We start from the raw sequence: 26,583 nt of genomic DNA, 5'->3' as shown, positions 1-26,583 counted from the left end.
TCATGTCAAACTGCTTTATTACATCTTAAATAACATTACATTTTAATATAGTATCTATCTTGCATCCAGCTTTCTTGAAGTACACTGACTTTAAAATTAAATACAAAAGGTGAAGAGGGATACAGGGTGTGGAGAAAGCTCTACAGAGTAGTTTCATGAAAGAGAGTAAAAGGGAATTCATCTTTTATGCCAAATCCAGGCCTAACGCACAATTACAGCACATTTTTGTACAGAATGTTGCAGAAAAAACAAAATGGAGAAAAGCTACTACTGCTGCTAGGAAGGAGCATTTCTGGATACAGTGAGAAGATAGGAAAGTTTAACAGAACAATCTGCTGTCCAAACACTGCTGCTTTTAACATTTTATTTGAAAAGAAAGCCAGGAAAACCTGCTCATTACAAAAATGACTCTGATCAGATGCAAAGGACTCATCCTACAAGAGGAACTGGCTGTGAGGAACTGATTTATAAAGAAGATGGTCTAGGTTCCCTCCTCCCACACCCCAGAATCTTTGACAGCGATTCATTGAACAGGCTGTTTCTTTTTTTTTTAAAAAAAAAAAAAAAAAAAAAAAAAGTGACTTATCACGCTACTCCAAAACGTGCATAGCTTTGTACTCGAGTTCTTCATAGATTTATGCACAGAGTAGCAACAATAAATGAATACAGCGACAATGGTTACAGTTTTTAAACAGGTTATTTCTTCAAAGAAAAAACATCTAAGGACTTAGTCCAATATGCACTTTTTAGCATTTCTACAGCATGCGATTCTAAGAGTAAACCCACCCAATATGGCAAACAATCAAAAAAGGTTTTTTTTTGTTTAACTTAGAAAGTTCAAGATCATTATTTTCAAAACATTGATTTGTACATCATTTCATACACAAAGAATTGACTCAATACCCAAGTGTAGGATAGGTCTCTTTCGAAAACAGAGATTCCTGGTTGTTGAGACTTATAGGATAGTGTTAGGATATATAAACTGCCCTTTCAAGTGGACAAAACCAAAACAGATTAAAAAAATCAGTGTGGTGAAAAAAGGGGGGGGGCAGGAGGGACCAAGGATTGCATTTGTTATCCATAAAAGGTGAAAGGATTCTTTAAACAAGCATTCATTACCTTTTACAGCATGTGCTTGGTTACCTTACTGCTTAACATTATCCTATATATGCCAAGTTTTGTGCAACAATTATCTGTGATACTAAAAAATAAAATAAAAAAAATTAGGGACTAAATTTACAGCGTTAACAACCCCCAGATACTCTGGGCTAGGACTCCCTTGTTTTGCTCAATTAAATACATAAAGAAATGTATTTAAAAAGGAAACTTGAAAAAAATCCTGCTACAAACATGACTTTAAAATTTGCAAGTGTGTGAGATAAAGTCCTTAACTTCACCTTGGAAACTACAGTGAAAGCTAACTGTTTCACAATTATGCTCAAGTTTATTTTCTGGTCATGCTTTTATGATAGTGTTTCATTTTTAAATTCTCAAGACAAAAAAAATGGTCCCAAAAGGAATGCACAATTTCATTTTGCTTACAACACAGAAATTCTTCTTGGAAAGGTAATTGTGCTCTTCATTTCAGCAACAGGAGACGGAAAAGATCTTGCCCTTTGAAGTTGGGGAGGATGGGGGTCCAAGTTAGTATGGTTGGATTGGATATGCTATCATTTTTAATTTTCAACTGTTGGAAACTTCTTCCAGTCATGGAGTCCGCCGCTCTTCTGACACACAGAAAGATTTATTAAGAGTTGCACTCTGATAAACTGTAATCAAGTTTCAAGCTTTGCTCTTGCTACTCACTGACGTATTTAGCCATTACCTCACCATTTTCAAGAGTACCATTTATTTACCAACACAGATTCAAAAGACCACACAGTCATCCCTACTATGAACATAAAATACGCCCAAAATAGTTCATCACAAAAATGTCATTGCATACATTAAACAAACAGACTTCTAAAAAAACAAACTGATTTCCCCACACCCCCCCCTCAGTGACTTTCCTAATCTGAACTATGAGCTTGCAGCATCAGTAGAACAGCACTGTCTGGACCCAGAAAAAAGCATTCTGAATACAAAACTAGAACAGCCTTAATTAATTGGATACCTACCTACTTCAGTTCCAGATCTTGAGGAAGCTGTCCCATGATCCTGTTGCCACTGCCATACCATCATCAGTCACACCTAAGCAACTGACACGGTTATCATGACCAGCAAGGACACCTATAAATAAGAACATGTAACAAACACATCACATTACTTCCACGTTTTCATATTTCAGTTCAAGTAACACTCAGGCATGCATGTTTGGATTAGTCAGCCTAAACATTAAAAAATCCTGAACAATCATGGTTGGAATTTTTAAGTGCTTTTGGTTTTATAAGCACAAACTTAGATATAACTGTGTGAGTTCACATGGGAGTAATTCAGTAAATGCATTACTCCAAAATTTTCCTTGTATATTCCTCACATTATGACCCTTACTGGTTTCTCATGAGTTGTAAAATCACAGCCTTGAAAATTCTGCTGATGATGTCACAGCAATAAATACAGTATAACCATGCACTGCACAGCTCTTAGTATTTCTCCTCCATAGTGACAAAGATGAGTTAGATTTTATAAATTTTTTTAATGTGTAAAATCAGAAGTCAGGCTGAATTATGTTATGAACACTAGAGCATTTTTCATCTAATTTTATCCTACTACATTTACAAGCACTTACAAGATTGAAACTCCTACATGCACTCTATTTGTCAATACGGAGATCTGCTACAATTCAATTATAGTACTGTTAAAAAAGAATTGAGACACTAAACAGAAAAACTAAGGGAGCCAACATTTTCCTCTATTCCCTTTAATTTAACAGTTTCAAGGAAGTAAAAAGAAAACCTACTTATTTTCAAGCTCTTTCCAGACCACAGCACTGAGCTAAGTTATTCTTCATCATAGACTTAAAATTAATCTTTCTGCATCAAGTACCCTGCTCAAAGGAAACTCCTCATTCATATTTTGGGGTTTTCACCTCCATTTACTATTCTCCAATACAGAACATGAATTAAGTCAGTTTTAGTTCTTACAAAAATTAATGTTTTAATATTTTTAATTATTAATTCAGTATAAAAAACACTACTTCATACACAAGGATTCTTGACATTTGAAGAAGTAACATTTCTGATATATTTTATAAAAGCAGTAATGCTGGGTGAGTAACCATTAATCTCTAGGTCCTATTAAACCCACACAAGTGTCTAAGCCTCAGCACAGAATTGTGCACTTCTGCAGCAGAAGCCAAATCATCATAAAGTGTTGAAGTGGACAACACAATCTTCAGAAATTCCATGCAATACAGAAGCCAGCTGCCAGAGCTAAGAGAAGTACCTAGGATTTACCTAGAATTTACTGTGGAAACAGCATTAATATGTCAAAATTCAGTCTACCATCAACATCAGTAAGTGCTGCAATTTGGTAAAACAAAGGGCGTGCCAAGAAGTCTGATACAGTTTGAACTGAATACATGACCACAGAGGTATTTCATATAGAATCAGGCACTATAGAAGTGTTAAATCTGCTCAGCAATCTTAAGCTTCAGAACATTTTGATAAGCAGAATACTTGACAAAGTAGTTGTTTAAAGCAGGTCTAAATCTTGGCAATAAAGAATCACTTTGTGTATTTCTTTTGTATATAACTTTCATGAGTATAGGGACCATAAACCCAGATCAGTATAGAGTTGTTTCTCATTTCTACAAGTAAGCAAGATCATCACCTCCTTCTGATCTTTTTCTTAATGAAGGTCTTTCAAAGAAAATACAAAGGAAAACTCATATAATTGTTTTTACAGTACTTAAATACAGCCAATTGTAAACTAACCTAGACATTAACCAGAGAAATTTCTCAGTTCATCTCCATACAGGCTTATGGTCTTAATAATAAAAGTACAAGAATCTTAAGTTGCAAATCTCAACACACAGACAAGGCTGATTCATAAAATGCATTTCAGTACTGAAATAATGGTATTTGGCACCATTAACTTGCAAATAGAACCAAATGCTATTTTATAATATGAACTGAGCATCCACAGTTTTGACTTCTCAGCACTGATAAAAACTATCATGAATTTTGGAAGAAACAAAGAATAAAATCTGAGTGGTAGAACAAAGTTGCTAGAGACAGAAATTAAAAAAATCCAACGGAAACTATTTTGGTATAGTCCAGGATTATGTTTGTTTATATTTTTTTCTACCTGCAGTGTATCTTCTCCTCAAAGCAATGAGTCAGTTTGCACCAAATAATGTACTTGCAACTCATCCTTTCAACTGCACACGGAAGGATAAATACTCTGCTTGGCTGGTGGTTTTTGTTTGCTCTTAAAACCTACCTGGGATAATTTTAAAAGCCTAGACCACTTTATTTGGTAACAGACTAGGTCCTTGTTCTCATCCTCTGTTCTGATGAGAATAACAAAACATTTGCAGCCTAATTTATACATTTTCTCCTTTTTTTCTAATAAAAGGTTTTATTTTAAAGAATTGAAGTTAAATTATCTTAATCTTTGGACCATAAAGTTCGTATTCATTTCCTCAAAAGATAATCTCCACGGTGCTTGTTGTTTCACTGGGTGTCTCTACAGCTACTGCTACAAGTAAAAAAAAAATTACTTATATAAATAGTAACATTAATGTTGAATTGCTTTGAACAGTTCATACATAAACAATTCCATAAAGTCTAGAGAAAATAGTCCTCCACCCCCAAAACCTTGTTCTTAATGGCAATCTTTCTGTTCTCAAGCATCCATTGTTCCCTTCTATCCTTTAGCAGTATTCCAATTTAGTTGTTAACATCACTAAGCTAGTTTCACCATTGGTCATCCTAAACCAGGTTATCACAGAGTTTTGAAGATGAGCCAGGGAATGCTAACAGGTCTGTGCATATGACTCAACGTACATCCTATAAACACAGTGTGATATGCTGAATATTTTAAACCAAAACCGTTTACCTGCTCTATCAGCTTTCAGTGTGTCCCACACGTTGCAGTTGAAGTCATCATAACCAGCTAGGAGGAGACGTCCGCTCTTGGAAAATGCTACAGAGGTGATGCCACAGATGATGTTATCGTGTGAATAAACCATAAGTTCCTGATCAGCCCGAAGATCAAAAAGCCTGCACGTAGCATCATCCGAGCCTGTGGCAAATGCATTGCCATTTGGGAAGAACTTCAATGAGGAAGGGGAGGAGGAAGGAAAAAAGACACATGATTTCAGACTCGATTCCTCTGTCTCACTGAATATACCATTTTGTACAGACCAAATGGAAAAAGAAATCAGCAAAGAAGAGTATACACCTCTCCACTACTGGGATACAGGCAAAACCAGTGAAGTCGTTAAGAGCACGTGAAGAACAACCACTGTTCCCATTTACCACAACAGATCTGAAGTTGTACAAGTTTCACTACTTTCCTCAGCTATAAAAACTATGAATTAAAGATGCCATAATAATACACCATACAGTACATGCTTAGGGGCTGAGACTAGAGAAATATAAAAATATAAATTTAAATCCCATGTCCTGGGTTCAAGCTGGTACATACACAGATGGCATTGATGTCCGACTCGTGGCCAGTGAAGGTTTGCCGACACATTCCTTCTCTAACATCCCACAGTTTGGCAGAGGCATCACAGGCACCAGAAACAAAACACCGGGCATCAGGAGCAAGAGACAAACTCATGACATCTCCAGTGTGCCCAGCAAATGTAGTTGTCTGCTGACCAGTTTCTATGTCCCAGAGAGCGCTTGGAAGAATAATTAAAAGGCAAAAATCAACACATTTGTGCTCCTTTAAGAAAGTCTAGACAGCAATTCTTGTCTAAATCTGTTTGTTTATTTCACTGCTAAAAAGAAAAACTCTATAAAGTATTAACAAAAAAATATACTGCAAGTAGAAAAAACAAACATTCTTTGCTGAGCTATTTCGCTATGTTACAGGATAATTGTGCAGAGAAGATTTTAAAAGCCACCTTCAATTTTAAAATATTGGAGGTTTTAATTTGAAAAACAATGCAAAAAACTAATTACTAACACTCAGGGCTGTTCATACACAAAGTTCTTGTGATGTCAAGGACAAACTGTTATCCAGACAACTGCAGAGTTACTACAATAACTCCTGAAGCAGCTGTATTCTCTTATAAAGAACATGATTTCAACAAATCTTTTTTATTTTTTAAATAAAAAGCACCAATACATATTTAGAAACATTTTTGTATAAAAACTCAATGTATATATTCAATAGCTACTCAGAATCAGTGGACTAATAGATGGGCACTCAAAGACACTGACACTGCGTAGGAGAGGTATTTATTAGACAACCTGTGCTATAAGAATTGCTGCTTGGAAGAGCTGTAATGCTTTTAAGAACTAGATATAACAGAAAAAAATAGGAAAAAAGATTGAGGGTTTTTTTTGTTCAGAAGCTAGTATTTATTGAGATATACACCTACATTCTCCTTAAAAAAAAGTACTGTCACTGTAGAATATTTTCTAGGAGCTCTTCTGAATAATAACATAAACTACACTCTATATTAGAAAAATTCAAGTATGACTTAAGTCATAAATACAGAATGCTAAATAAGTCTGAAAAATGTCATTAGTTCATCACACTTATTTCTGAAAGCCAAATAGTTATAGTAAAAAACATTTCCCATAACAACACAAAGAATTAAGTCATGCTCTTCAGAACATGGGCATAACTAAAGCTAAAGAACTTGAAAGTCCAAGCTTTCCTTTACTAGTAAAAATGTGACATACGAACAATAATTAACCACATCTAGTCTTGTGGATGACTATCAGGTTTACAAAGCATAAAGTTTCCTTCAATAATAGAGTACAGCTATGAAAAATCATTACTAACAATCATGTCAAAATTTTACTGCTTACCAAGTGGTGTCGCCAGAGCTGGTAACGATTTGATTATCATCCAAGAAACGACAGCATGACAAATATCCTGAAAACAAAATAAAAAGTTGATGAATAAGACCAGAGATTACTCTTCACATTGCATACAGGCTTGCTTACATGTTGCTTCCTTCTCTCCTGAAGATGCAGTAAGAACTACTATATAAGGCTAAAACACAACACAGGCAGCTTTTATACAGGAACCTCAACATTTTGGACAAAATGTAGTTCGGCTCTTTGTGTTTTGATAGACACACACATGGCCACACACTGAAAGCCACAGCTCCTTGCGTCAAAACATCATTCCAATTTTCCCTGTGTCCTGAAGGGCAAGAAGGAGGTGGGGGAAGAAGATAAGTACCTTCTTAGAAATCACCTCACTGGTCACATCACAGCCACTATCTGAAGGTCAAATCAACACTGCATTCTCACACCCTTAACTACATCCAGAGGGTACACACAATTAGTCTAAATTACATAAATCATGCTCTGTGAGAAAAACAACTGAAAGAAAATTAAATAGCACTGTGTATTTTAATTCACATTTAATTTTTTCTGTATAAAATTTGATTAATGTGTAACTATTTCTGAGTAACCTTATTTTCCTTTACTGATCAGTCTTGATACCATTTTCTTTCCTCTGTATGGTTAAAGGCTTGATCAGGCAGAAAACCAGCAAGACAGAGCCCACCTGACATTTTCTCTAAAGAACTGTTAGAGGTTTCCTCTGCAGCCAAGCTGACAGTCTCTAAAGCAATCTACCTTTGTTTTGCTGTACTTTGGATTACACCCTTTGTGGAAACAAAGAGACCATAAAACTGTAGCTTTAGGAGAAATGCCTAATTACAGTCCATTCTCTTTCTCAGATTGTTGGAGGTGTTACTGATCCCTCAAGAATGTGGAAGACTACTGATGTGTGTGACTGGCTCAGTACTACACTAGTGCTTTACAAGGTAAGAGTGCCTACTAAATAGCCAGTGTTCTAATTTTCAATGGAGTTCAAGCAACCACCTTTCCTCTGAAAGGTTTCCAATCACAAAAAAAACCAAACAAAAAACCAAAACAATCTGTCCATTTTCAGACAACATACAAAAGCAGTTCACATTTTCGAGGTTACTACTGTTTATAAGGTGTTCATCTCTGTTAATAACTGTACATTCTTTAGGAAGCAAGAATATCTTCAGCTACTCAGCTTGCTTCTGTCACTAAGAACTGTGCAGCTACAGTTTACATCCTAATTCACCAGGTAAAGCCTACAAGTGTACCTGTCTATTCCCAGCAAATACAAGACAGTTCACCTTAGAAACAGAAACTGAAGGCAAAAATGAAGCTACTGTATTTTGGGGAGAAGGGAGAGAAGGAGAAACAGAAGAGGAAGCAAGGAGAACTCAAAGCTCTGCAGCTAAAGAATAGCTCTATCAGAGGGCAGCTGGCTTGCTTATGAAAAGTTAAAACATTCTCATTACACTTCTTGCATTCAAAGAGTATCAGCCTTAAAGTTTTAAAAAAGGAGGGTGAAAAAGCCATTTAAAAGGTGTGCAGCTAAAGTCCCCCACAAGAAATAAAGGTGCACAATGAAGTACACCTTTTTAATTAGGAATTTTTTTATTTTTATTTTTAAATCTTTGCTATGTGTTTAGGTCACTTAGATCATTCTGAACAGGCACTCACCTGTGTGACCAGCTAGTTCACGGCTGACACGTACATTCCCTTCACGAGTTTTCAAGTTATAAATGGAACAGATGTTATCAAGACCACCACAAGCCACGTAATTTCCAGAAGGAGCATATGCACAAGTCATGACCCAAGATGAACGCAGGGGAATAGCATGCACCTGAAATCAATACATTAATATATTTAATCTGCAAAAAAACTGGTTCAATAATTTACCATCAGCCAAAATCACGACAGGTAACATTTCCTTCCTTTGTATTTAAAACTGAATTACATAGCAATGTATCGGTTAGTCTTACCTTGTTTGTAGTATAGCTGTCCCAAATTATAAGTTTGCCATCCTGGGAGGCACTAACTAGAAGCCTAGAAGGGAAACAGGAGGTAAACACAGTCATTGCAGGAAGACAAGAAGGAACACCTTCGTGATGAACATCTTTGTGATGGCATTCGTCCGTACAATCAAGGCCAAGGCACTTGAAATAATTTAATTACAGTGTTGCATTACCCAATTCAGTTATTAGCACAATAAAAATACTTCTGCAAGTACTCAATTTCAATGCTAAATATTATGGAAATGTGTGATGGACACTTACATGTTCACACATTCTGACTTCAGAAAAACCTGTAGCCATGTAACTAACATCTCCATCTTGAAAAATGAGGGAGAAAACTTGATGGAATCAGTGCTTCTGTGTTTTACACACAGGCTTCAAACCCACTGAGTTTGGGAATCTACGCTATCAGTATGTTTTCCTTTTTACTATTTTTAAAACAGGAATTTAAGTTCCAAGATGTTGAAAAACACTGAATGGATGTCAGCGCTGAAATACAATGGCAATGAAAACGAAAGGTAGCAAAGCTATCACTAATTGAAGGGTTAGCATTAGAAAGATTTTTACTCTAAATCAACAGCACCTCAATCCCCACCCAGCAATCATGTTTGAAACATGATGCACCTAATCCATTGTTCAGAGCTCTCTTACCTGCTTTTAATGTGCTTAAAGATAGATCAGGTATACTGACATGAAAAATCTGTATAGTCTCCATATTTTCTAAGTAATTTTGGATACAATACTCCCACATGGTATTTAGATTCAAACTATCTTGAAACACTTTTGCCAAAAAAAAAAATCAAATCCCCATCTTTCACATACGCTATAGGCCAAAGAGATGCCCAAAGCAATGAATTCTACAGATCTGTGAGAAATTAGCTTCCTTCTTTCACAGGTATAGAAAACTAAGATGCAAAATACTAAAGTTTAACTCAAAGTAACAGTTGTGTTCGTTCTGATTTTTAAGGACTAAGCAATTCAGAAACTGAAAGTAAAACACATCATGAATTAATTTTCATCTTCACAATGCATACTGTCTTCTTTGTTAAGCAGTTGGCTATTTTGCTGTAGTGTATTTATTGTACGCATACACAGGAGTTCAAGCAGTTCTTTCATAAGGCACAGCCTGTTTACACAAATTTGATAAGAAGGTAAATTTAACCATATCAAGCTTCTTTTGAAAAATCTCTACTACCGTAGAAAGAGGCTAGTTGTAACTTACAAACTCCTTAGTTGTAACTTAAAAACTACAAAGGGGATTTTCTTTTTTTAATCTGTTCCTGCAAGGAAACAGCAACATATTCTTTTAACTGAAGTCTGAAAATCTGCTGCCATTACTGTGCCTTAAAATGTATGTAAAGAAAAGAGAATGAAAGTAGCCGACTCTAGTACCATTTAGTTTCTCTCTAACTGAACACCAGTAGTTAACAGGAAGCATTTAAGGAAAAAAAAACAACTGATAGTGAAATCTACTCTATCTCCACAGTTCCTCAGAATTCATGTGGTACCACAACTCATTTTTCAGACAAGTAGATGAAGACCGGTTTTTTGGCACCATATTTAGGTTTGGATGACAAAAACATGGACATGAAGAGGAAAAAGGTGATACTAAGTGGTTCTGAATTCTCTTGGTTGTCCGAGTTCTCTTGGAATTAGTGGTTCCTAGTGGTAGGAACAGGAAAATAATTGTCCCCTGTGCACTTGGCTTTCCGAAGAACAGTGAAGCCAAGTGACCTGAGTTTGTACCATTAGCACCCACCTGGAATCGGTCCCCCAGTGCATTGCATAAATTTTAGCCAGGTGTCCCCGGAGTGTTCTTCTAGTGCGCATTTGAATTCTCCCCACTGGGTCAATATTGGCTGTGATCTGAAACAGGAATGGTGTCATACACTGAATTTCTCACTTCATAGTTCCAGAAGTAACACATCACACACAATTACATTTAAATGAGCATTCCAAATGCAGACCAAAGTCCCACATACTGAATATTGACTGAGCTCTTTTAAAATTGCCTAAACAAAGGTTAAATCATTTTACGTAGTACATCTTTATCAAATGAAGAAAGCAGTTTATAAAGACTCTTAGAAATTACTTTGTTTAGGTCATATCTAGTATTTCAGACCTTTGGTCTCAGTTTTCTACTCCTGTATAGATAAATGTGGCAGACTAACTTTTTATTTTTCCCCAGAAGGGTGGGTATGTGGAGGTATATCAGGCTTTAAACATGTCTCCAAAGGTATTAGCTGAGGTTCACAAGCAGTTCAGACATAAGTGCAGCATCGTATGGAAATTAGTAAGTAGGTTAACCTCAGCAGGTCTTATGGTTCAGATTATCATGGTAATGCAACTGTACCACTACCATATCCATAGCAGAACAGTGGGGCACCTCTATATTATTTTCCATTAAGCAGTAGAGATGTGCCCCGAGTCACTTCTTAAAGAAACGACTGCTCAAGGCTATCACTGTAGAAACTGGACAAACATAAACAATGTACTTATTTCTGGAAGAAACCATCTAAAGGCAAAATAAAAAAAAAAAAAAAGATAAAAGAGGGAAAAAGCTTCATTTGCACTTTACTTTCTTACACCATGTATTATTTTTGTAAAGGAGACAATTTTTCATAATTCATGTTAAAACTCTTAAATGCTTACCTGAGCCAGGGTGGCATCCGCACACGCTTTCCTAGCATCCTACAACAGAAGAAAGTTAGAGAAATCAGAAGCTGTGTACATTTCTTTATGTTCGGTTTTGTCAAGTTGATCAAGCACTCTCAAAACAAGGTTCAGAAAGTACTTCTGCTTGTCATCCAGACAGGACCCATCCTAACTGCAGCATGAACATAATATGCTGTGTGCTGTCAAAACACATGGAGCATATTGCACATTTAAGTTCAAAATTTTCTTCTTTTGAGAGAAAGGTAACACGATTTTCACCACAAAAACAGTCAAGCAATGGAAATGCTTGTCCAGATAGACAGTGCAGTCTCCATCCTTGGAGGTTTTCAAGACCTAACTGGACAAAGTCCTGAGTAACCTTACAGTTGACCTAATTTTAAGGTCAGCTTAAGCAGGTTATACAGGCGGTTGCTTAATATTTGTTATGGTCTGGCTCAGAAAAACTTCAGTAAATATTCGTTTTGATCTAATCAATTTTGTGCATTATTAGTGTAACCATTATTTTCTAAGCAATATTAAAGACCAAAAAGTAATTTCCTAAAGCAGTTACATGTGCTTGCCCTTTCTAAATATTCATGACATTAATTTCAACATGTGAAAACATTTAACTTAATGCATCATTTCTGTCCATCTCTGTTCTCCTCAGGACACACAAATGACCATTCATCTGTACTGTGGCTTCAAGATCCACTGAAACAATACCTACTCTGATTTGGTTTTTCAGTTGCTCAGCCTCCTGGCGTAGCTGGTCAAGCTCACTCATTTTCCTGTGCTAAAGGTGTGCTTCACTGCCACCTCTGAAACAACCAGAAATCTGAAAGACAGGTGATAATAATGTGAATAAGTAGAAGTCATAGCTTGAAATTACCACAGTAGATAAGTCCTTTCAACTACCTCAAACAGCACTTGAAAAAAAAGGCAGATTGGTTTATAAGTACTGGAATACAGGTGAAAGTATTTTTCTGAAATTGCTTCAGAATAAGGTATTACCACACATGAATGTGCTTAGCTTTTTCCCAGACACAGTAAATAAAATATAAATTTGGACTTATTCCTTTCATCCAGGTCTCTTTTTTGCATTTCTTTTTCATTAGTGTTTTTCTGATTCAGTTTTGTACAGACTCAAATCTCCCAAAAGTGAACCAACAGATACCACTAACATGAGACATGAAAGTCAGAACTTCTCTGTAGGTCTTAAGAATAGAGTAAGGAATCCTCCTATCAAAGAATAAGCACCTTAAGTATTTATAGACTGACACAAGCACTTGTAAAATGCTGTAAAGAGACCTATTATGAACCCTATCTGTAACACAGCAGTTATGAGAAATGTTGTTCTGATATCTGAATAAAAGGAGATCACTCACAAACATTGCTCAGGATTTTACTTGTTAATTGCTAAAATGTCTCCCCAAGATTTCCAGAATGGATTCTAACATTAACATGTTGTCAGAATAAAACTACTATTTTTTTAAATGTCAAGGGGAGTCTAAGAAACTGGTGCCAATAGACATTTTCCTCATCTAAGACTCTGCCTTCCTAGCATCAATAAGCACCAAATTACTAACATTTCCCTCCGTCTGCTGTACTCCATAGCCAGCAAGGCAGAGGCTCAATAAAACATAACTATCACTGAACACTCTCAACTACTGCCTACAGTGTAGGCTAAAACACAAACAAAAACCCCAAACTAGAAAAGTTTTAACACTTCTTGTGTTAAAATCTCTGCAGCTTAATACCAATATAAGATGCTGAAGAAACCTGCTGATGAAGTTTATCTTTTACTGTAGAACAAAATAATTGGTTTCATTTTCGAATTCTACATGGAAGACCTGAAGTTTATAAATAAACACTAGTAGTGTGCTTTTAGAACAATTTATTAGCCAGAATTGACCTTTTACTAGTAAATAAAGCAAATGCTTTGCTAGCAGCTTTACATATTATTCCATTAAGATTTAATCAGCTTATTTATCTTTGCAAGCATATGGGGTTTGTTTTTTTCCTAAAGCCCCTCCCAAGGAGAAAGACGAGGATAACTTCAACATTTTTATCCAGTCACAGTAACAGAGAACATATTGTGAAGGGAAATTCAAGCAGTAGAGCAAACATCACTGTTGAAAGAAAATGAGTTTCAAAAGAGTTAAGACTTCAACTTCCCTAAACATTGCTATCCCATATAACTATGCTACTCTTGGAGCTCTCCTCATAACAGCTAGTATTCCAAACCAAGGACCTCAAGGAACAAATTTCAGATCTTGTCATATCACCATTTACAAGTTTATACTCTTCTCTGAAACCCAACATGTTTTAGAAAAGGAATTTGAGTTAGCTTCTGTCTCAAAACCTCCATTCACAGAACTTCAAAGCCCTTTCACTTCATTGTGAAACTAGGTCTCTTCTTTCTCTCTTCTGCTTCCAGGGTCATCGTTAAGCCCCTTTAAGATTGCTTGCTCAGCTTAGTCCAAAATCCAGTTAAGACAAAACCTATCAAGAGTGTTTTATGATCCAATAACCACCTTTTCTTCTGAATGTTCCTTTGTTTCTCAAGATGTTTTGTGCATTCTCCATTTAAGATAAAACACTCTGTGGTTGGGTCTCTTTACAGTTTTCAGCATGCAGCCCTTACTGTCTACAGCTCCTGTGCAGTTCACACACACTGTGAAGTAGTGTGTACTACCCTTGTCAAAAAGGAATTAAGAAACTCTGTTTTTAAGATCTTTTAGCTTTTTGATATCCAATCCTATTTCTGCAATTCTCTAAGTTAATATATAAGCCCATTTCCCACTAAGCAAATACCAACCTCTCCAGGCAGAGTACAAAGAATTTAGAGATGGTATCATTCCTATTTTGGAGAAAGAAACTACAATCCAGAACTTAAGTGTTCTGCTCAAGGTCACAGCAACTCAATGATGGGATTAAGATAAAGATTTAGGGCACTAGAATTTCAGCTCAAGAGTTACAGGTAATGGCACTGAAGATTTACATGCAGCTTTATTTAAAATTATAATAGGATGAATAATCTAACGTCAGTCAAAGCAGATATGTTCTCCTGAAACATACAGCTTAAAATAGTGTCAATTTACTTCTGCCAGAATTTGTGCACAATGCAATAGAATTCTCTTGCATTTAAATGAAACAAAACTTCTTTGTATGGAAGAAGAAGAGGCCTAAGGAGATGAACACTAATCCTAGTCATGTTGGGCAAGTTCACTTCACAGAAACCGAACCCTGTGGTTTCATTCTGGACTATTTGCATACACTGAGTTTAAAACAAATCATACAAGCTTATTTCATGCTTGTGCCTTATTGCTTAATTTAGCATGCACTGAGGGCTACTACTGCAAGTGACAAAGCCAGATGAAGCAGCCCAACAGCGTCGAGTGTCTTCAGCAGTAACAGAAGCAGTAACACCGATACAGCCACATGTGAAGGGACATTAAGACACATTCCCTGGTTGCTGGGACGTCACAGCTTAACTAGCACATACATGTCTGTTTTCACACAAATAAAATATCTGCTACACTTTGAAAGGCCTAGCACGCAAACTATACTACTGTTAACTATACTTTTGTTACAGATGAAACTCTCACGTCGAATTCAAGACAATATTCTGCCTCAGCGTTTTGCTTCCATTCTCATCCAAGACCTACTTTACACAGGGGCAGAACAACTCAAACTCCTTCACAATCTGTAAGAATTAACTAAACACACTAACAGGACCCAACCTTCAGTCATTTTGTAAATGCACCTTATCCCACAGTTAGTCAGAGATGCATACACATAACCCGCCCCGCCTGCTGTGCAGCTAAGCTCCTAAAATGCTTTATTTGTGAACTCTGCACCGAGACAATCACTCACTAATGTTTTAAGGAAAACTTCCTTTTAATGAACAACTTAAAAATGGTTTACCAACACTACAGAAACCTTTATACCTACATGCAAGATACCATCTCCACTATCACAGGCAGCAAGGAGTTTAAGGAACTTAACTACTGTTGTTAAAGTAACTTCTACAGATCTTGACCTTCAGTCACTTGCTAGGTAGGACTAATGTTTCAATATTCACTGCAAGACAATTAGTAGCTGAATGCATACAACCCTGGATGTCTTTCCCATCTGCAATATATCCATGGGATATGTTCATATCTTGAAGTTAGACAGAGCTACAAGTTAGCCCCTATGCATTCCAAGCAACTCCAAACTCCACTGCATTTCTGACAGCATCCATACGAATTGTTTAAACCAGATTTCCACATTCCCTTTGTAGTCTTTGTTGTTTCAACATCAACAGGAAGTTCTAATTCCTGCCAACATAACTGAACTCACTAACACTCAGGAAACGAAAATCCTAATGAAGCCAAGGGCATTAAAATACAAGAGTTCTCTGAAGCAGAGTAAAATTTACAGGACAATCAGCCAACCAACTTGGCTATTCCTCTATTTCTTTTCTCTAAGTCTTAGGCAATTAAATTTATGGCAGAAATACTAGATCTATGGGGAAAAAAAGGGTTCCATCCTCTTGAGTTTTCAGCTATACTGTAAATCAGCAGAGCTTACTAGTATCTAGCATTAAAAAAAAAATAAATCTTTAAAAGAGCAAGAACAACAGGTGAGGTCAGAAAAATGTACGGGAAAAATATTTTTTATCTATTCTCACTCGATACATGGGAAATTTGTTACAGATTTATTTGTATTACAGATACAGAAGGAACAAGCAGAGACTGTTCAATACCTGAACTACACTCATTGCAAACTAGCACAACTGAATATCATAAAATATATTTTTGTTTCTCAGCATGTTCTAAAGGCAGTTAACCCCATTTTAAAAGAAGGTTTCTAGGAGAAACTGTACGCTTGATATAGATAATGCTTCTATTTCTGGGGTTTTGAAAGAAGCTACTAAATTTCTAAATCAAGCAAACTTCATGCAAAAAGTCACTACTCAAGTTCCACGCTCCTTTTTCCAAATTATCATCATAGCTGTGAAGAAATAGGTAGCAGCCAAACTCATGCTTACCTCACTTTCTTTTGAATATGTTACTGTGTTCTTGAAGGCAGGCTTCTCAAGAATAACACAATCACTTTGCTGAACTCACTCAAGACCTTTCCAAAGGCTGAAGTGCTTAAGTGTCTCTGCTCTAAGCCTAAATCCTCTTAATCTTATTGACAAGTATACCTTGTAGATAATGCTCTTCTTGCTAGGGACAACAATATGCATACTTGCAAGGTAGTTTACTGTTCTTCACTGCACCAAATGACCCAAGTCTCTAATCTCTTCTTACAAGTTACCCATAGAAAAGTCATTTTGTTCCTCTGTTTCCCTCATAGGATAATCAAGTATTGACTTCACCTAATTTGTTCCTTTCCATATATGATAAAACTTCACAATTCAACTATGTCAAAAGGATTTATCATGTCACTCATCTCAAAGTAACAACTTCTGGGTTTGTTTTTCTCTAAGCTACACAACCTATATTCCTGTGTAAGAGGGAAGTTAGATATGTCTGGACAGTCAATTATATGTTGAACGACTCCACACAGAAATCTTTGAACTGACTAGGAAGCCTTATGAACTCTACCAAACTGCCACATACTTCCTGTAAATGAAAACATACTTAGGATCCCGGTATAATAATTCTAATTTAAAGGTAAAGCTCACTACTCAGAAAAAAATGACAGAACAATTCAAAGGCTAAGGAAGAACTCAAATTCACTCATTTCATTGTTACAACTTTAATGTCCTTTCCAAAGCTCGAGCTGTTTATCCAATTAAATGCAGTTACTGCAATCAAGGTATCATTAATACCATCACATTTAAATGCAGACTGATGCTTGTCTACATTATAAGAAAAATGGGAAGAGCTGAATATAACTCATCCAAATATACACTCCTGGGTTAAATATGATTCTTCTCCAAAACTACGTAGTAACAGCAACAAGGCAACGCTTAATATCATTTTCTCACACCATTCCTACAAAAAATAAAAAAGATGGAGTCTTCCATCCTCTCCTAAAGAGTCTGTCTTGTGAATAAACTCTACAGATTAAAAGAAGAGAATACAGATTTAAAATCACAGCTATCATTAAGTCAAATATTTAGAACTTTTATCCCTTGATGGCCAAACTTTGTTTGCTACAAGGTGCTTTTACTACACTTTACCACTACTACCAACAAGTAAAATAATCCCACCAAGCCACTGTTGATGCAAAGTCTGGTAACACAGAAGGTTTAAATTTATGTTGTTAGAGTACTGCCCAAGTACAGTAATTTCATAAGAAGGTTAGCCAAATCACCGTTCTCACAAATGAACAGGCTGTCTGATATTTATTCCCTCAACATCTTCCCTGCTAACACGCATCACTCCAGTGTGCACGAAACAGCCAGAAGAAAAGCAAAACACATCATTTGCAAAAACAGAGCCAAAACTTTACAGTCTTAATAATGAGTTCATGTTATGCCTACCAGACGGTCTCATAGCAGGTCATCTGATTAAATGAAGCTGTGCTAATCTATTAGATACCATAAATCCTATTAGCAACATGCACAGCAGCTTGTACATTTTCACAATGACAAAGGAATTATACACAATCCACTGTTAGTTCCAATATTTTGACATGATATTGGCTTTGAAAAGCTGAGAGGTTTTTTGTTATTTAATCAGAAATATATATTGATTCCTATTGGACTTTTATTCAATGGAAAACACAGCAAGATCAGAATTGCTTGTGGAACAAATTTGAGATGTTATCTTTCTCCCATTTACATGATCTAAAATAAAAGACAAAAAAAATTAGGAATGCCTTCTGATCCTGAAGTACAGACATCTCCAGATATGGTGATCACCAACAAAAAAGGTATAGATAATCTTAGAAGTTAGAAATCATAGAAAAGGTACACAGGAACACAACGTAAGAAATGTACAGAATCACACAAGCTTCTATGATACAAACTTTATTTGAAGGGGGAAAAAACCCTGCAGAACATGCACTGAATAGCTCAAAGACATTGGCTGAATACCCAGTGCTGCTTAAAACAAAAGATTGTATAGAAAATAGGACAGAAAATACTGAAAATGTCATAATGTCAATGAGTAAAAGCAACGCCTTGTCTACACTGGGAACACACTTCCATTTCAGTTTCTGCTTCTCCAAAAAAGAACACTGGAGGTGTCTAGGGTTGACCAAGATAACTAATTAGAGAAAATTCAGAAGACAGGTTTTGAGAAAGAGATGGGGCTGGCTTGCTGCTTGCTTTTGAAAAACAAGTAAGTACCTAGTAATTGAAAGGAAGAAATTTAACTGAGGAAATAACTTCTACACAGCACATGACTAACTAGTAATGTTCCTCACAGACTAAGGGGTTTCACAAGAGGCAGAAACATTTGAAATTATAGTCTGGAAGGTAATGAAGGTTTCAGTGTTCTAAGAATATTAGTAAAAATTATGATTGCACAGAATATAAACTCTGAAACTTTTAGGTTGTTTAAGTAATACTGACACATTGAAAAGAACATTTTGACAAGAGCCACTCTGCTCAAAAGAAATTTGGCCTTCTTTTGTCAAACATGGCAAATAACTAATTTTTCATTCATGAGAGAATAACTATTCTCATCATTTTATTTATTACAGATCCATGCCCCACTGAGATGAAACAGCTTCATCTATAGTCTCCCTCTGCTTTGCCAGTTCCATTTCTGAAAGAAGGCAGTCAACTAACATCTATTATTTAGCAAGTTTCCTGGCCATTTTAAAATCCTTCCTGTTGACATAAGGGTACACATGCTAAAGCAGAAAACAGGTACTTTAGGCTTGCACAGATTAACAGCTAAAAACCTGAAGTTAGTAACTTTTTAAAAATAGTATGAGTTCCTCAAGCACTAGAAAAAAGAAATTACCTTATTTCTCTACTTACATTTTCTCTCACTACAGTAGAAAGCCAACTTCTGCTGTCAAACATGTAAATTCTGAAAAAAAAACCAAAACCAGAATTAGTACAATTATCAAGAAATAACACCAGTTTCTTAACAAATCTAGCAGAGATTTAAATACTAGCAAAGCACAGACTATTTTTTGTTAGCTACCTTAAACAGCCAGCTTGTCTTCACGAAGGAAAAGGGCGTTGCTATAATAATACTAACATAACCAAAAAACTTGCTCATGTCAAGAAGCTTTTAACATTCTTTTTCCAAGAAAACTCTTGCAATCCTCAGATCATTAATTCTCCTGCCCTAGTGATACAGAAGTCCATACTATCAGAGAGTTTAGGATTGTAACAAAACATTGCCTCACTCATACAAGACTGTAATTTTCACTGCACTACAAAATGCCCCCCATCTGCATTTTCCAAGCACCGAATTATTTCTGTGCAATACTGTTCCTGAGGTATGCTTGCTTTCTAAGCATAGTTAAATATCGAGGTATCTATTTTATCAAAAGAAGTTACATAAACCTCCTACTAATGAGCTCAAGTGAGAGCACAACACTCTTCTAGAAGAGTTACAACCTCTAATCACTAAAGATATTCAAAAGTTAAAAGTAAAAATTGACACGTTAAGTAACTCACACACTTGTGGTCTGAAGACTGTAAAGATTTAACATACAAATTGGCTTTGCAACAAGATGGAAAAATTTCTTGTAAAGAATTTTGGAACAATTTTTTCCCCTCTGGCAGCACAAAGTAATAATTATAGTTCACCCCAAGATTTGAAACACTGACAACCACTTATACATCCAAAACATCTGCAATCTGTCTCTATCGCACAGGAGGACAAGGGCTGTAGGTGATGTCAGTGGACACCTGAGTACACACCTTCAAAGCTGCTGTATCAGGACAGTGGAAGATTATTCTAAACACAAAGCAAGAATGTACTGAAGCAAAATAATCTTAAATCAGAAAGTCAGTCTACAACTTCATCTACTTTAAACTGAAATGCTTACATGTAATGCATCTTTCTGATTTTATGTTTCACTATTAGCTGGAAAATTTACAAACCACTTCAGTGTCTGGTATGGAGGTTAAGCTACTTAGGATATGGGTCATCCTCATCCAAGCTCATTTATAGATGAACAGTTTAATACTGTGATTATGAAACCATCACAGTGTAAGCAGTTTTGGTTTTTTACTGCCAGAACGACACACTTTTAGACACAAAACAGTTACTCACACTTAGAGGCCAAACTCCATCCCCCCCAAAGACACAAACACATGCCATGACCATTTTAAGTGCTGAAAAAAAACGATCAACTACATTCAACTTTCAGAAGTCTTGACAGAAAAATGTGCCCACACTGCAGAGATAGAGACTTCTAATTAAATTCTGAAAGAATTACCTGAAATTTAAACAAGTAAAATTACGCTGGAACACTAACAGCACACAGAATACACAAGAGCAAAGGCCAAAACACACACCATTATTGTCCTGTGCTGCACCCTCATTAATGCAGGAGAGGTGTTGCAGATTTCATATGCCTTCTGCAAAAAAAGAAAAACAAAAACAAAACAAAAAAGCTACTTTAACCAGCCTGCAAGAAGTGTAAGGAAGCATAACAGCAAACTTTTCCACAAAATTTAGTTTATTTTTTAAAGCAGGTTAAGTTTTCAGTTAGGTAGGCTGAAAGCATCCTGCGATGCCTGCAGAATGCAATCCTGGCAACTGAGATATTTTCAATTCTACATTAAAGATGGAGCTCATTTAAGAACAAAAGTAGACAAGCTACCTAAGAAAAAAACATCTGCATTGCCACAAGCTTCCATTTTTAGCTAAAACGTAGCCTGGTAAAAGCAACATGAAAATTACAGGCCACCTCATTCATTGCACCACAATACTGATTCAGCAAAGAAAAAGTTCTTGTAACCAGCTCCATACACTCTGCCTTGATCAGCCCTTACAACTCTGCTTATCCGAGAGCCTGAGGTTCCCAACATCAAGAACTGGGGTTTCTAAAACAGGAGAGAACAAAAAGTACCACAGAATACTTTAAGCATGGTTCAAGTGGTTAAACCATCATACCAAAGGATCTGGAGGTCAGCCAGCCCTACACATGGTTGGTGTACCCAGTGTCCCCATGTTCCCACAGCCTTCTGGCTCCAAGTAAAGCAGCACAGCAGCTTGGACTAGAAAACTAGAGAGTAACTCCAGAAGGTAAAAGTATCATCATTTCTGGGTAAAGCATCCCTACTACAGGTACTCACTAACTGCTGTCATTTTCCTTTAAAGATACAGAAGTCATTACAGTGAGGTGACAAGACAAACGAACCTAAAAATTTATCTCAGCTCCAACATCCACCAGAAAACCAGTCTCCACACAAAGACGACTCTTCTGCAGAATAGACTAGAGCTTTTTTCACGAGGTTGGGGAAAGCAGGGAAGAAAACAGGGAAGAATGGGAGAAAAGGGACTTTGAAGAGCAGGGAAAATATTTAGAAGTATTTCACTTTAACATCATGGCAAATCTGAACAACTTTCCAAAACTAAGCAACTTCTTAAGAAGATTAAATACATTCACTGTAGCCCTCTCCAAAGCCATCAGCTGTGTAAGTGTGTTTTTCTTTTCCACCTATGGATTCAATGAGAGACTTAAAACCCAAATATTCTGGATGTTAATTCCACCTGCACACCTTCTTAAGGCTGCCTTGCACATACACTGACAAGATGCCAAGGCCAATGATCTGAACTACAGCAAAAGCATTCCAGCTTCTTAAAGCACACCATCAAGTCATAAACAACCTGATGTGAGGCCAGGCATGGTACCAGACAAGACACCTGCCCACCACGGGTTTGGCTCAGCCCCTGGGACAAGGTTTGACCAGGCCTCCTAAGCAGCTGCCCTTGCTGTAGGGACATGGACAGAGAGAGCACAGGCAACACCAATTCCTCTTTAACAGGGACATCTCCAGTACAGCTGCAGGAGGGATCCCACCCCAAACCAGTCCCCAAGAGAGGCACATCACTTCATGTTTTGGGGGTCCTGACTGACTGCAAGCTCAACACAAGCCAGCGATGCTCTCTCATGACAAAGGCAGCCAACGGCATCCAGTGCTGCTCTGGATGCTGCACTCTACTCAGCCCTGGTGAGGCCGCATCTGGAATACTGTGCCCAGTTCTGGGCTCCCCAGTACACAAGACATGGGGCCACTGGAGAGAGTCCAGCAAAGGACCATGATGATAATTAAGGGACTGGAGCATCTCTCATATAAGAGGCTGAGAGACATGTTGAGCCTGAAGAGGACTCAGAGAGGGATTTTATCAATGTGTGCAGTCTTTATACACACGATAGTTTGAGCAGCTTTATCAACATCATTTAAAATGTACCTCAACCAACACTAGTAAAAATTAGTTTCCATGACCATTATACCACTTGAACCTCAATAATTTCTTGCATAACACATCCTCCTGAAAGAGTGGCATGTAAGGTTGTTTTATCCAAGGCATTCAACCAGAGATTATTTCACTGGAGGGGAGAAAAAAGAAACAACAAACCAAACTAAAACAAAAAACTTACTAGCAAACATCAATATTACTATTAAGGTAAATCAACAATTTCAGATGAAGCTACGTTGCTGCTCTGGAGTATCTTCCTTATCAACATGCACCCATCTGAACGGGATGGAACCCAGCAAGGATGGCTGTACATAGGCAGGCAGTAACTAATTTATCATGAAGATGCTTCTGCTCAGGTACCTAACAATTATCACTGCCATATCAACTACATGGTAGAGATAATGTCTGTGAAACCAGGAATTCCAAGTTAGTTTATTAAAATTATTTCTTATAGTCTACATAGCTGATTATTATCTCAGAACAGTATCTTGGTGCCCAAGAGATTATACGACCTTTCCAAACAACATGAAATTCCGATTATGCCACCAGGCAACAAATCTGAAATTTAAAGCTATGCTTCAAGACTATTCTGTATAAAAAATAAGAAACAACCAACCTACACTCAGTTTGATGGCTTGGTCCTAACTATGGACATAAACAGTTCTATCAGACAGCTGGAAACTTGAAGGACATTTTGGTATCTACATGTGTATGTGCTCCTCCAAGAGTTAACTATAGTTCAGACTTTTCTTGTTGAGCACAGTTCTGTATTCCAGAAAGCTTGATCTTTGTGGTTACCTCCTACAAGAGCAGCTTTGAAGGACAGCCTATAGACATATAAAATAATAATGACAAATTCATAAATCTAAACACGCTCAAGTGAAGGGATACAACCCCTTCTCATTTATTTCATGTCTCCTTTCTGGGAATCATCTGCTGAGTCTGTAATTTTGAAGCACATAACTTTGAAAAGTATGCAACACCTTACTGACAGGTTTGTAAAGCTGGTGACCCCAGTAGGGACAATGCTAGATTGTACAACTCCTTCAAAAACTTACTGAAAACACTTCTGTACTCAAAGGTTAGCGTGGCTGGACCATTTCTGCGGGAGGTATTGGCTGCTTCTCGTGTTGAAGAATTGCCAAGTTTCCAGCTGAAGCAGTCACTGTGCTCAGCAGACATTTCTCCATATATTAGTGTGAAGTACACACAAAACAAACGACTATCAGGTCACTAAGTGTTAATGCTCGTTATGCAACAGTTACATTAGCTGGTTAAAGAGCTAGCAAATTTCTCTTTTCAATATAGCATGCAGGTACAAAGTAACAATTACAGAAGCTAAAAATACCTGTGAGTGAACAAACTAATTTCAAAATGCCTCATTATTACATATAGCTCAGTTCCTGAATTACAGGTCCCATTTTAACCAGGCAGCTTTCTACAGCCATCATCGATGTTAATATTTTAAAGACTCTGTGCATAAGAAAACCTGCAGAATACCTGGTAATGCAAGATTCTAAAAAAATTGTTTTGTTGTGTTTGCTCTGACCAAAGACAAGTTTTTCTGATAAATTAAAGCCTTCATCTGTTTCCTCTGCACAAGGTTTTGAGGAAAATATATTCAAGCTCTGCTCATGACTTAACAGTATAAAGCTGCAGCCCTATTAGGAGCTATGATCTTTAAGGTTACAAGTGACATGTCCTTCTCCTCCATCACCTACTTCTAGTAGCTGAAATCTGGAAATGCTTTCCTCTTGAAGAAATTTGTGCACTTCCTGTATTCTGCTTGACATATCCAGAAGTCTGCATTAGGAAAAAAAATTCTTATAGCACAGAACACAGGAAAATAGTTGGCCAAAGAATTAAGATCAGTTCTAGGGTCCTTCCAAAGTTCTGGCTACATTCCTTTATTCTCCAAAACCATTAGAGAATAATAATAATTTTTTAAAAAGTTAACTTCTATGTGCAAATTCCTCAATATGTCAGAGGTTATTACCACACAGTAAAGCAACACAACATCTGACACTCACCAAACTAGCTACATTTGTTTTGCATAATCCATCAGCTGTTGCTTGCATGCCCAGATTTTCTAAGACCTGAGGACTCATCACTCCCCATGTTTAACAAGTATTTGAAAATAAACCTTTTGGATAGTTTACCACTTTCTCAAAGCAGAATACTAATCAGCAGACAACAATGCCTCAGATCATGGCAGGGACACATGCTTGCAATAAAAAGCTCTGTACTGAAATGGCCCGTCTCCTTCTGCCACCAACAGTGAACAAACTCAAGCTGTCTTCACAGAAGACAGCATCCCCATGTTGCCAAAATACTCACATTTCCTGATGCTAATCCCATGACCTACATTTAAAAAAAAAAAATAAAAATAATACTGATGCAATAGTTAAGCATAAAAATCTGGACTGTAACAGGTCACTTCATTAATCCTTTCTAAATGCATCTGCAAGCTATGTATGTTATTAAAAAAACCCCAAAACAACTTAATTCTAGGTAGAGAATTTATGTAAAAAATAAAAGAAGTGATTATTACAAGTTTAACAAATGCCTAAAGCCAAATGCTTAAAATCACACTTCTTAAAAAAAGAGGTCTTAGGAGACAAATATTAATAACCATTGCTACTTTAGCAACCTAAGTCAAAAGACTCCCTAACTATATCTCTTCTCTTCTGCCTTGTTCTGAAAGAAATACACATTTAGGAGTATTCTAACACTTCCTGATAATTGGTGGGCACAGTAAGCTAACTTATTTTAAGAACAAAAACTACTGATATTTAGTACCAATTTTCAACAAAATTTTATTTACTAAGAATGTCAGAAGCCAATACACTAGCTTTTATTCCTTTGTTCAAAATTATCTATATGCAATTACTCCTGAAAAGTAACACATTATCAATAAGCTGCATCAATTTTATCAAACTGGTCAGTGGTTGGCTTTTTTCCTGATCTTACAATTAAAAAACAAAACAAAACAAAAACAAACACAGAAAAAAACCACATTAGGTCAGGAAAACTTCGAATCTGCTTGGGCATAAATTTGTAAGTATATTTAACAAAAAAGTTACTGAAAATTGTCACTTAAGAAAGTATCTCCCCATCCAAAACCAAGCAATTTTGTTGTCACATACTACTAGACATCTCCCTTCAGACTGAAAAACAAAACCCAGGCAGCATTGAAGGAGAATATATTACTATTAATTAACCACCACAGAAATGACTAAGCATTTATTACTAGATGCTTCTATCTGCAGAGCCTTACAGCAACTGAACAGTTGTTTCTTACTTCAAGTGTCATCTTTTATTGCATCCTTCAACTCTTTTATCATTTGCCTCCATTTTTTACCTGCATTTTCATTTCATTTAACTAACCACAATCCCCGTTTACCTAAACAGGGCAGAGCACAGGCACAACAGGGATATCACAGTCCTACTTTAATACTAACACCACTGACACACACCATTTTCCTCACTATTGAGAATTAATATTATTGCCATTATCAGAGAAGTAGCTACAAAGGTAAGAATATGCAACCAAATATTGCTGGAGCCAAACACCTTGAACACACAACTATTCATGAGCTGCAGAAATAAAAACTAGGCTCTATTCATGAG

General features: G+C 36.6%; 1 protein-coding gene across 1 annotated transcript; it reads right to left on the bottom strand.

Moving 5' to 3' along the window:
- On the bottom strand, positions 1–21,104 carry GNB1 (G protein subunit beta 1). The gene is made up of 12 exons (XM_029085694.1): positions 21,042–21,104; positions 19,545–19,596; positions 12,342–12,449; positions 11,612–11,650; positions 10,719–10,825; positions 8,927–8,990; positions 8,625–8,787; positions 6,936–7,002; positions 5,593–5,794; positions 5,002–5,218; positions 2,118–2,229; positions 1–1,727 (listed from the first exon to the last, which is right to left on the bottom strand). Exons 3-11 carry the CDS (start codon positions 12,396–12,398, stop codon positions 2,123–2,125), a joined length of 1,023 nt encoding a protein of 340 aa, XP_028941527.1. The 5' UTR covers positions 12,399–12,449; positions 19,545–19,596; positions 21,042–21,104; the 3' UTR covers positions 1–1,727; positions 2,118–2,122.
- Between the last annotated feature and the right edge of the window lie 5,479 nt (positions 21,105–26,583).

The sequence above is a fragment of the Antrostomus carolinensis genome, unplaced genomic scaffold, assembly GCF_000700745.2.
Source record: "Antrostomus carolinensis isolate BGI_N321 unplaced genomic scaffold, ASM70074v2 scaffold27760, whole genome shotgun sequence".
Lineage (NCBI taxonomy): Eukaryota > Metazoa > Chordata > Aves > Caprimulgiformes > Caprimulgidae > Antrostomus > Antrostomus carolinensis.
This window is presented reverse-complemented; position numbering and strand designations above follow the sequence as displayed.